This window comes from Terrapene carolina, unplaced genomic scaffold, assembly GCF_002925995.2.
Source record: "Terrapene carolina triunguis isolate 2854851 unplaced genomic scaffold, T_m_triunguis-2.0 Scaffold66, whole genome shotgun sequence".
NCBI classification, from domain to species: Eukaryota; Metazoa; Chordata; order Testudines; family Emydidae; genus Terrapene; species Terrapene triunguis.
This window is the reverse complement of record NW_020664417.1, coordinates 38,293,473-38,305,596: the sequence shown is the minus strand read 5'-3', so window position 1 is coordinate 38,305,596 and position 12,124 is coordinate 38,293,473. Positions and strand designations below refer to the sequence as shown.

Here is a 12,124-nt window from a genome sequence, read left to right as displayed (position 1 = left end):
ATAGTAAAAACAACTATTGCCTGGTAGGTGGGAGAACCAAGTTCAAGTCCCTGCTCAGATGACTATTTAATTATTTATAAAAAGTGGAACAGCTTCAAGATTAGGAAAGCCCCCACCATAGCTGAATATCCCATAGCCCAGTGGCTAGGACTTTCTCCTTCTATGAGGGAAACCTAAATTCAAATCCCTTCTCCACATCAGGCAGAGGAGGGAATTGAACCTGGGTCACCTATATCCTAGGTGACTGCCCTAACCACTGGAATAAAGCTTATAAGAGAAGGGATACTGAAAGCAGCAGCATCTCCTCCTCTCCCTGTTTTGTAAATCTAGTTCTCCTTTCTTTTGCTTTTATCAAAATGCCTGAAAATTGAAACAAATGTTCAGGGTGAAACAAAACAAAACATTTTGTTTCAATATTACTGAAATAAAGCATTTTTGAGTCAAAACTAAATTACTTTTTGATTCACTGAAAAATTTAAAAAATGTCATTTTTGGTTCAACTTGAAGCTAAACATTCTTTTTTTAAATTGCCAGTGAACTGAAAAATCCATTATTCACCCAGCTCTAATAAACTGTGGTGCTTACAACTAACAATGTTGAAGACTTAACAGCTTTGAATAGCTTTTGTCTTACCTTTATGTGTGGGTCCTATCCTGTTTAGGGTTACAATGTGGATACTCTGACAATTGACCAAGTCACTCCACTACATGAAGCCTGCCTGGGAGATCATGTAGGGTGTGCAAGAATCCTTCTTGAAGCAGGGGCAAATGTAAGTATCTTTTTCATATGCACTGACCTTATTTCATTGAAAGGGATCTATTCCTTGATTTTTCATCCAAAGCTCTCCACATTCTCCTGCTCCATAGTATGTTGGTTTGTTAACAACAGTAGGTTTGCCTTTTGTGGTTTTTAAGTAATAGTTGATTTTTTTAAAAGTTTTTGCTGATTGACAGCAAAGGAGACTGATGGGATTGTTGCATAATGGAGAAGAGAGAAGACAGCAGAAGTAGAGGGGAGAGAGAAAAGATCACATAGAGGATAGGCAGAACAGAGAACAGAAAATAGATGAGAAAACCAGGGGAGAAAGCAAGAATGAAATTGGACATAAAATTGAGGCACTCTGGCCAATGTAAGCATTGTAAATTGAATGTATATTTATTATTTCTACAGAACATAAACATTTATTGTTTCTACAGAACCCATACATGTTTCCCCAAAAACTGAGAAAAAGACATGTTTCCAGTGCCAGAGAGCTTATAGTCTAAATATGAATCAGGACACAACAAGGGAGAACAACAAACAGTGAGGGGAACAGGGAAAAGGGAGCACAAGATTTACAAATAAAAGCGTATGCAATTACAGTATTTAGGTATGCTTCTGCATTTCTCAACCGTACCATGCTATCTCTACACACACAACTATACAGTAGTAAAGCTTCCAGAGAAATTCCCTTTCCTTAAAATGGGGACTAGCACAGGAGGAACATTTTAAAAAATACTTATCAATTTAATTATTTTAAATTGAGTTTTTTGGGGGTGGAGTACAACACTAGCTCTTCATGGTTATAGGCTAATTTTAGAGCTTGTGGAGCACCTAGAAAGAATCATCTGATGATAGAGATTGGGGAGTGCTAATGGAATTTTCCATAATGAAAAGAAAACTTTAGAACTTTGAAGTCAATGAGAACTGCTGAGTACTCAGCACTTTTGAAAGTCAGGCCACTTATTTAGATTTAGTATTATGGTCAGTTATGTTTTCTTGGATATAGTTTAGCATATTTAAATTAGCATACCATTATGCAAATAACGAGGGGTGGGGTGGGAAGATAAGAACTGTACAGAAGTTGAGTGCAATAAAGCGATGTTATGGTAAATAGTGTATTTGTTGATGTATCAAGCATATTTCAGCTATATCTTATTTTAAAACACTATCAGTTAAGAATGCATCCCTTACTTCATTCCCATCTTAGACATATCTTTTCTATTCTAGGTAAATGCTACAACAATTGATGGAGTGACCCCATTATTTAATGCATGTTCAAGAGGCAGTGCATCTTGTGCAGAGCTTTTGTTGGAGTATGGTGCCAAAGCTCAGTGGGAGTCGTGTCTCCCTTCACCGACTCACGAAGCAGCCAGTAGAGGTAAAAAACTAGCTTCTGAGCATACATGGAATAGTTGACAAAGTACATTATATAGGGTTAAGAAATATATCAGGTTTCGTAAATGGAACATCTAACTGAAGAGGCAAGCAAACTATGTCATACTCTGTTGGCAGGTCACAGTGAATGTCTGGAAGTGCTGATCTCCTGGGGCATAGATGTTGACCAAGACATTCCTCATCTGGGAACACCTCTATATGTAGCTTGTGTTTCACAGCAGATCCATTGCATTCGAAAACTTCTTTATGCAGGTACAAGTTTATTTACCTAAAATATTAACATCTTCTGATACTGCACACTTTTACAGTAAGATGTATTCAGCTAAACAAAACTAGGCTTCTGTCAAAGTTAATTCCCCACTCTGGCACTTCGAGTGCAGAAGGTGGCGGCCCACAAGGATTCTAAAAATTAATAGTAGCCACTCCAGGCTTGTATTAAACTTCCAAGGAGAATCCTTCCTGTGGGGTACCCTCAAGCCCTTTCACCCCACCCCACCCCAGGAAGAGCTGAGAAGAAAAACAAAGGAAATCAGCTGTTGCCATCAGCTAATTAAACAAAATGTGCACAAATCTCTTAGGACACAAAAATCCAATTCTGTTCTTAAAAAGGCTAAATTTTATTAATAAAAAAAGAAAATACATCTGGGACTTAGACTTTTGCTAGATTTAAAAAAAAAAAACTACAAGGATTAAGCATCAAGAATAGCTTTCTTGAGGTCCAGCTTAAAGGTTACAAGCAAAACAAAAGCACCTGGGGTTAGCACAAAGGAAGCCACAAGCCATAAAGAAATAAAAGGGATAAACCTAATCGCATCTTCCTAGACATTTCCTGATCTACTTACATATCTGGAGTTTTAGATGAATAGTTTCTAGGTATGATACTCATAAATTTTTATACCTGGCCCAAGCTTTTCACAGCATAACTACTCCCTGTCTGCCTCTCCCCGAGAAGAACCACAGACAGACAAAGGGGAAGTTTTCTCTCAATTTTAAAAAGTTCTAGCCTTTCCATTGGCTCTTTTGGCCAGGTGCCCACTCACTTCTTTTTACGTATGCATAGCAGTGAGACTTTTTAGCCATTTACAGGTAAAGTAATTAGAGAGAACAGCTATTAAGAGGGATTTTATAGCTAACTGGCTGGCTGGGTGTCCATAAAAGGGAACTATTTCCCCCCCCCCACCTTCATTTATCACAGCTTCTAGTTGCAGGACTCTAATTTTAACTTTATGCTAAGACATATTTTTTGTTAGGGGAAACCTTTTGGTTGTTGATTTACAGTATGTGGGGTGGAAGAAAGAAAACATCAACTCTGAGTGGTCTGATATCAAGCATTTTCAGCACCAGTGGCCACTTCCTTCTTTTCTATAGTAAAAATGAAGGTAGTAAAGTTAAATAGCTCCCAAATTAGCTTGGATAAAAGTAATCCCCATCACTGGAGGTTTTTAAGAACAGGTTAGACAAACACCTATCGGGGTGGTCTATGTATACTTGGTCCTGCCTCAGAATAGGGAGGACTAGATGATCTCTCAATGTCCCTTTGCGCTCTACATTTCTCTGATTCTATGAAAGTGAAAGTTTAAAGTGGGTATAGAGCCATAAGCTGCCATTGCCCTTTCTGCAATGTTTTTCAGCAGTTTGTCTGCCTCTCTTTTTATCCTTAAAAGGCCCCTTCTCCATACCAGTATATCTGCTTACAAAGAACAGAGGCTGAGCTAGAAAGGGAAGAGGAGAGTTAAAAGGAATTTGGTTCTAAAACCCATAGAATGTTTTTTAAACTAGTTAAATATAAGGGGCTGTGTGACCCGGCCTGGATCCAACCCAGCAGCTCACGTTGACCACGGAGTGCTTCGAACTTTTGAAATTCTGACCATTTATTTAGATATCTATTTATAAATTTAGGAATGTAACTTCAGACACTTATTTTTAAAAATCTTGTTCCAGATTTTAAAGCATTAACTTTTAGCACTAACATTAATTAATCTATTTGTCTCTGTCTCTCCAATATATTTATATAGGAGCTAATGTACAGAAAGGAAAGTATTTGGACACGCCACTACATGCAGCGGCTCAGCAACCCAGTACAGAGATAGTAAATTTACTTCTTGAATTTGGGGCAGACATTAATGCCAAGAATACAGATTTTGAACGGCCCGTAGATTTAGCTGCCCCAAGCGGTTTGGTGGAGAGAATGTTGCTTCTGCATGAAGGTAAGTGGGACAAATATACTTTTGTTCATCATTCTATACATAGTTTTTGTTCTTGGACAAACTTGAATCAGTAAAAGTTGTCTGATAATGGGTTTATAAAATGATTGTTTACACTCAGTTAAAAATTCTACCTCCAGCTATGTAAAGTATTGAAAATATTTTTAAATAGACCAGTTTTTCAGGTGGTGACATAAGTTGACAGAGCACTATTGAATTTATATCAGCTGAAGATGTGGCCTCCTCGCTTTAACAGGTGATGGTACAAACCAACAAAAACAAATAGCTTCAACTTATGGCTAACATGCAGTTTATTTAAAAAAAAAAAAACAAAAAAAACTTGGATTTTTTTTTTAATTTCATTTTTAAAAAATAGTTCATGGAAATGGAAAGATGTGTGCCCAGACTTAATTTTTAGGGCATATTTACAAAGCCGGAGGCCTGGGTTTTACATGGATTTACATGCCTAAATTTGTGTGTGCAATTCATACGATTGCACTTATAAATGGTTATTTAAGTTCCCTAGCTATTTGTGTGCAATCACATCGCCCAAACAAGTTCAAGCATATTCTGCGTGCATTTGTGCACAAGCTTTGGGCCTCCTGTCTTGAAAATGTGCTGTTTGGTGTCCTAGCATTTATTGATTTGTGTCATAAATAGAATATTATTTCATCAAATTCTTCAATTTGCCTATCCATTTTTATTAATTGATTTTTAAAATATAATTTCCTAAAGAATAATTTTAAATATCATTTGTCCAAGAGATTGAAAGTACAGTTTAGTACTATGTATTCTTTTAGATAAAAACCCAGTTTAAAAAAAAAAATGCATTGTACAGGTGTCTTCCAGCGTATGGGTTAGAAATTTATTCTTAAGTAGTTGCATTTAATTGTTTAGAGAATGGGAAGAGGAACAACTCTATTACTGAGTAAGTAGTACTGAGTTAAAAAAAAAAAAAAAAAAAAAAATCTAAGAGCAGACTTATTTGAGTCATACGGGCACAAAAATATTACTTTAATAAATTGTTATGTAGCTTTAAAACCACCGAATGTATTACTCTTAAAGACTATGCATGTGAGAGAGACTTTGGGGAAATCAGGCCCTATATATTTTTTTTTCTTTAAAACTGTCCTGTGTGGAATATTATTTTAGATTAAAGTCTTGTACTCTAACTTTCTTTGTGGAATAAATGTTTATAGTTGAATTTAACTATCTGAGAAAGAAGGGTTGATATATACAACCTTAACTTTAACAGCTTAAATAAATACAAGTAAAACATTGCCAAAAATACTACATTAAATAAATATTAAAGGTCTGCTTTGGAACCAGAAAACTGAGGGAAAACATCGGTGATAATCTAACATGAACCTCCAGCTGTGACACGTCATAATAATAATGTCTCAGAGTCAGATTCTGCCAAGCCTTTATATGTGGAGAACAGTGGAAAAGAGGGTACAAGTAGCCTCAACTTTTCTCCCTGCATAGCCTGTGTGAGGGCCAGGTGGAATTCCTAGCCTTGCCCATAGGGTTGCTCTCCCTACTCTCTGTCATAGATTCCAAGTCCAGAAGGAACCACTGATCATCTAGTCCAGGGATTGGCAACCTTTGGCACGTGACCCGTCAGGGAACTCTGCTGGCGGGCCGGGACAGTTTGTTTACCTGCAGCATCCGCAGGTAAACAAACCGGCCTGGCCCGCCAGCGGAGTTCCCTAACAGGCCGTGTGCCAAAGGTTGCCGATCCCTGAACTAGTCTGACAGACAATAGAACTTCCCCAAAATAATTCTTTTGAACTGGAGCATCTTATTTTAAAAAAATCTAATCTTGATTTAAAAATTATTAGTGATGGAGAATCCACTGTGACCCTTGGTAAATTGTTCCATTGGTTAATCACTCTCACTGTAAAACAAAACAAAAAAGCCTTTCTTCCAGTTTGGATTTGTTTAGCTTCAACTTCCAGCCATTGGATCTTGTGATGTCTTTCTCTGCTGGACTGAAGAGCCCATTACCAACTATAAGTTCCCCAGGCAGATTCTTAGACTGTGATCAAATCAACCCCCCAACCTTTTCTTCGTAACACGGTGCCCTAAAGGAGTAGCTAACTCTATAAGGGAAAACTGATGCATTTTGAATGGTGACCATTGAGGGAGCTTTGTGTCCCTGGCACTAATTCAACTCCAGTATCACCATCTGAAGGCTGTTGGTCTAGTTCTTAGTAGTCAGATGTCCTTTACACACACTAATCACAGCCAGCAGCATTTTTGGAAGCCTCTGCAAAGAGGGCAAAACTGAATAGGCATGAAAGGTGAACTTCCCTTTAACTCCTAAAAGTGGTCCCTACAGGGAAGGGCTGAAATATATTGATGGTGAAACTTGCATTTGTGTAGCATATATTGTACCTATACTATAAATAAAAAGAACTTCAATCTCTGGAGTTGTCAGCAGAGGATCTTTCACAAAAACAATTTTTTTAAATTAAAAAGTATTAGCTATATAAACACAACAGCATGAGTTAATTACTATGTAGTCTTCTGGATATTTAGTTTAAATACAAGTTTCCTTGCTCTTTCTGTTTCTTTGATCATTAATAAAGTTTGAGTAGCATAATTTTTATTGTTATATATCTTTGAGAAACTATACTGTGTAAGGTCAATAAGACTGATATATAGAATTTTTAAAAATGCATGTTTATTAGGTACTCCATAATATTAAATATACCCCATGTTGTAAACTCCTAAGGATACTGAACATTTACTTAATTAAATCTCTTATCTGTTTGTAGCTACTCCATGCTCTCTTTGCCAACTCTGCCGACTATGTATCCGAAATTGCATAGGAAGAGCAAGACTGCATCTTATCCCCCAACTTCAGTTGCCAACAATATTGAAGGATTTTTTACAGTATAGATAAAATAGTGGCTAACCTTCAGAAACTTGAACAAGTACTGTTTTGTCTGTATACTGAATGTTCACATGAAGAACTTCTGAGGAAATAGTCTTTTACATATTACTATACTAAGTCTTTGACACCAGGAGTCGTGATGTAACAATATTTGGGAGCCCTTGAACGACTCGGTGCCAAGGTGCTAATACAACTGAGTAAGATGAAGTGTGCTAATACTCTGGGAAATGATTGTATAGCTAGCTTTAGCTTAACACTTACTAATTAGCTATTTTGCTGATAATTAATTGTATTTGTATGTTATAATCTGTTTGATACATCTGAAACCTCACAGAGTTCCTTTACAAGTATTGGTGAGTTTGTCAGTTTGGATTTATTATTGTATATTTGTAAACATCTGTTGTTTGTGTCTAGAAATACATGGCAATAGGTGCGCTCTATAAGTTGGAAAAATAAATAGGTCTCAATTTTTCTTTCTTGCTTTCCCTATATAGGCAATTCATAAATGACAACTGATGAGAACTCATTTCAACCCCCTCCTCCCCTTTCCCCAGCACACAGTTTTAGAACAAACAAGTATATGGACAGGTGAAGTGATTTCCCCGTTCCTCTCCAACACCACTTCCACTACCACAGTTAATTGGAGACCCAGAAGCCATATTTTTTGGCATAACCCTGAAAAGGAAACAGAAAATGTCTTCACATCGACACCACTGTTGCCTGACCGTGATCCTACCATTGGCTCCCCTGCTAATGCCTTGAATCCTTACTCATGTAAAGGGCACCCTAGACCCTAGTGCCCTGCCTTTTGCAGGAGATGGTGAGCAATCTGACTCTTCTGCAGATACCATTGCCAGTATGCCATAAGAGCCATTTATTCTGGACAGCAGGCAAACTCATCTCCTTCATAATCACCAGTCATTTGTTTCAGTCAGTGTTTCAGTCACTGGCTTCATCGTGTCATTGAGCTTCTAAGAAGCTGGTTTGATGCCAATGGTATCCTCTGTGAGGACCCAGTGGCTAATATGCCCAAGGTTGTGATGATCTTGATGATAAAACTTCTGTATGTCATCCTCACTAATCACAAAGGTGTATAATGGTTTGTGGGTGAGCCTGCATTTCAGTCAGGTAATACTAAGTTTTCCTGGGCTCAGAGGGTTACATGGACAGTATTGGCATCTCTGGGGAAAACTTGGCTCTCCTCCTCCTCAAGATATACCATCCTAGCACGTCAGATATTGTGTTCCCTTATTTTCTCAAGATATACCATCTCCCTTATCTCCCCACTCTCCCTGCTAGTCTCCTATTTCCTCTGTCCCAACCCTTCTCCCCAAGACCCTTATAGTAACTGTTGCTTCGTTGCTATCTTGCTGGCTTGCTCTCTAACAGATTCACTCTCACTCATTCTCTCCTGTGTGTTTGGTTGTTTAATCAGAATGCACTTATGATCCCAGGTTTGCAGAACAAATGAGTGGCTAGACTACTGAATGGTAAAAACTGAACCTGCTGACTTAGTCAAGCCTGTGGCTTTTGAAAATCTAGATTGAGCAGATGGCTCCTTAACCGTGTCCTGATACTACCCTCTTGTATTAATCAGGGCATTTGGGCCTGACTAGCAAGCTGTTCTGAAAATCCATGTCCCAATTAGGCAATAGCCACTTGCCCTATGCAACCTATTGAAAATTTTGGCATAAATCTTTAGAGAGTGAAAACACCTAATCTTAATGCGAAATATTGAAATTACATTGTAATAATGAAACAAAAGCACCTCACAAAGTTTTCTCTAAATCTCTTGGATTAATCATACTTTAGTATTTTAAATTTAATAAATTATACAGAGTATGGGCCCTATTTGTAAAGGAGAAACAACATGATTCCTTCTACAAAAAGTCATGTTTCAATTTGGATGCCTGTTTGTAAATATTCTCTTTGCTCTTCGACATTCAGAATGTGTCTACAGTACACTGAATGAATCACAGAAAAATGTTGTAACACATTCATAAGATGTTAAAAACATTTTTGTTTTATGTATTATATTAAAATTAAATCAGTGAGAGGGGTAAATTTTTTGAAAGCAGCCAAAAGACTGTCAGTATGACATAGGCTCCTTGCTGCTTGTGAAAGTTTTATCCTAGGACACTTTAAAATGTTTTAATTTCACTGTTTCTAATAACTTAAACCAAAGCACTTAACCTAATCCAATTAATACAAAATTCCATCTCTGAGGAAGATTCAAAGGCAGGCTAGCCATAAGGTAAAAATTCAAAAGCCATTCCACGCAGGATTCATCTCCACTCAGGCTTTTCCTTCTCACCTATGAAGCTGTCTGATTATCTTGCCTTGTCCCTCTGACCTGACATGATAGCATATTTGATAAATATGGTATGAAAGGGAAAAAACCCACCATCCCCAACATCTGTTCTGAATGTATATTTTTTGAATTGCCATTTATGCTCCTTTATCACATCATCTCTTTTGGAATGAAAATACAGCTGTTCCTCAAAGCAACACTGTAGTCTGGATCCCCAAAAAGAAAAACATGATGAGTGCTGTACCTTCTTTTTATTGTCTCTTTGAAGTTTCTGTTTGGATTAAATAGACAAGAGGAATGTTGCTTTCCTCTTTTCAAAAGCTTCTGCCCATTCAGTTCTGAGGTTGTTCCCAATCAGATCGTCATAGTGTTATTTTTAATCTGTATTCCTTTATAGGGAAATTCTTTGCTATGGGCTACTGGAATCCATCCCCTATATTGGCACTGCTTTTCTCTTCAAAACTAGATAAACTAGCCTCTTAGGCTTCAAATCTGCCATTGATTACATGGAATATAATTCAGATTTTCATGTAATTTAAAAAAGTGACAGTAAACATGCATTGTTCTGTGCAGACTGCTATGTGCAACTCATGTCAGATTACATTTACACAAAAAAATCCTATCCTTGAAAAGAAGCGAAAATAGTTAAATAAGCATGTTGTACATATTATTTGTTGGAAGAACACCCTAAAAAAAAAATCCATCACTGTCAATAGCTCTAGATTTACAAGATTATTCTCCCTTGGCTCACACAATGCCAGAGGTGTCCTATTTTCTCAGAAAAAAAGCAAGCAAACAATTCAAAAAACAGCCTATCATGCTGAGCACTATTGCCTCATTGTTTCCTTGTTCTTCACCACCTGTGGTCTGTAGCCAGTTGTTGTCTCTTGTCTTAAACTTAGATTGTAAATCCTTTGGGCAGGGATTGTCTTTTTTGTTTTCTGTTTGTATAGCCTCTAGCCCAGTGAAATCCTAGTCAGTAGCTAGGGCTCAGAGGCACTACAAAAATACAAATAAATAATAATAATCATGATCACATATTGTATACAATTCATTACCTGATTACAACCACAGCCACTCATATGCAATCAATTTTTATAGTTAAATATAACATTTACATTTCTAACAAAAAAAAAAACTAACTAGAGCTGGTCAAAAACTTCCCAGCAAGATCTTTTTCAATGGAAAATGCCTCTTCAATCGCAATGAACGTTTTTACCAAAAAAAAAAACAAAAAACAAAAAACAAAAAAAACACATTTGGCTGAAATTTGTCAAAAAACTCACTTCACAACAACATCTTTAAACGTTTTCAAAAAGTTTAATTCTATTTCAGTGAGAAAAAATTCACTTTTACTTTTTTCTTTTGGCAAAAGGGTGGGTAAGTAAAAAAATGTAAGAGTGAGTGAGAGGTTCCCCCTCCCCAATAAAAGTAAATGACTTTGTTGGTGAAAAAGCAAAAAGTTTCATGGAACATTTCAAGCAAATCAATTTTTTAAAATTTCTTTCCAGAAACAATAATGGAAACATTTAGATATGTGAGAATATATGATTTTCTCAGCAGAAGAGAAGCAAAAAAAAAAAAACAGGAATTTTGAATACTTACCCACTGAAAAGTGGTAGATGCAATAACAGCCAGCTACAAAATAGCCACTTTAGAGCTAAAGCTGCTGGACTTTGCCAAATTTAAAGGGATACCTGTCCCCACCCCACACCAGGAATGCTGGGAAAATGTTCCTGTACAGGGCAACTCTACACAGGGGAGACTCAGTAGGGATTAGCAATTGCAAAGGAAGGGATACCTGGAGTTAGGACTATATTTGTAGAACAAAATATACGTCAAAAGTATTAAGGGATGCATCTGTGGGAGCCCAACACAATCAGAGCCGAGCTCTTCTCCACTAAGGCTCTGTAAAACTCAACACAGAAAGTAATAAAAAAAGAGAGTGCATGGCTTAGGGAAATGGGATATGGAGTCTTCTAGGCTGTTTGTTTGAATCCAGTCTAGATCAGTAATAACCAAAAGGTTTTATCTTATAGGAACAGGGAAATGAATTGGTTGTCACAGCCCACTTTCTAGAGAACATGTCTACATCACAAAATCATAATCACCACTACGTTTTGAACTGTTACCTCTGTTGGCAACTGTTTGTAGCCCCCCAAATAAGACCAGAGACTGAGTAGGTCTGGAAATAAAACTAGAAGCAAGACTCATGTTGGAGCAGCTGTGAGGATAATTGCAGTTCTGTTGCCCATGCTGACCCTGCTCTAGGGATACATACCCTGTTTCCCCAAAAATAAGACAGTGTCTTATATTAATTTTTGCTCCCAAAGATGCGCTAGGTCTTATTTTCAGGGGAGGTCTTATTTTTCCTGGAGCTTCGGGGCCTTATATTCCGGGGTGGCCTTATTATCAGGGAGGTCTTATTTTCAGGGAGATGCCTTATATTACAGCGAGAGGCAAAACTGGAAGTAGGTCTTATTTTCGGGGGATGTCTTACTTTCGGGGAAACAGGGTAGTAATCTGCAGGTCTGTCAATCTGAATCTTTTACA

At 37.3% G+C, this 12,124-nt stretch overlaps 1 protein-coding gene across 2 annotated transcripts in view; it reads left to right on the top strand.

Moving 5' to 3' along the window:
* The window catches only part of ASB5 (ankyrin repeat and SOCS box containing 5), a 54,196-nt gene extending 46,653 nt beyond the window's left edge, over positions 1-7,543 (top strand). For both annotated transcript variants that reach the window (XM_026647891.2, XM_026647892.2), the window contains exons 3-7: positions 662-769; positions 1,990-2,140; positions 2,275-2,409; positions 4,173-4,364; positions 7,142-7,543. In XM_026647891.2, coding sequence (XP_026503676.1) covers positions 662-769; positions 1,990-2,140; positions 2,275-2,409; positions 4,173-4,364; positions 7,142-7,269 — 714 coding nt within the window. In that variant the 3' untranslated portion in view covers positions 7,270-7,543. The remainder of the gene's footprint in view (positions 1-661; positions 770-1,989; positions 2,141-2,274; positions 2,410-4,172; positions 4,365-7,141) is intronic.
* The last annotated feature ends 4,581 nt before the right edge of the window (positions 7,544-12,124 follow it).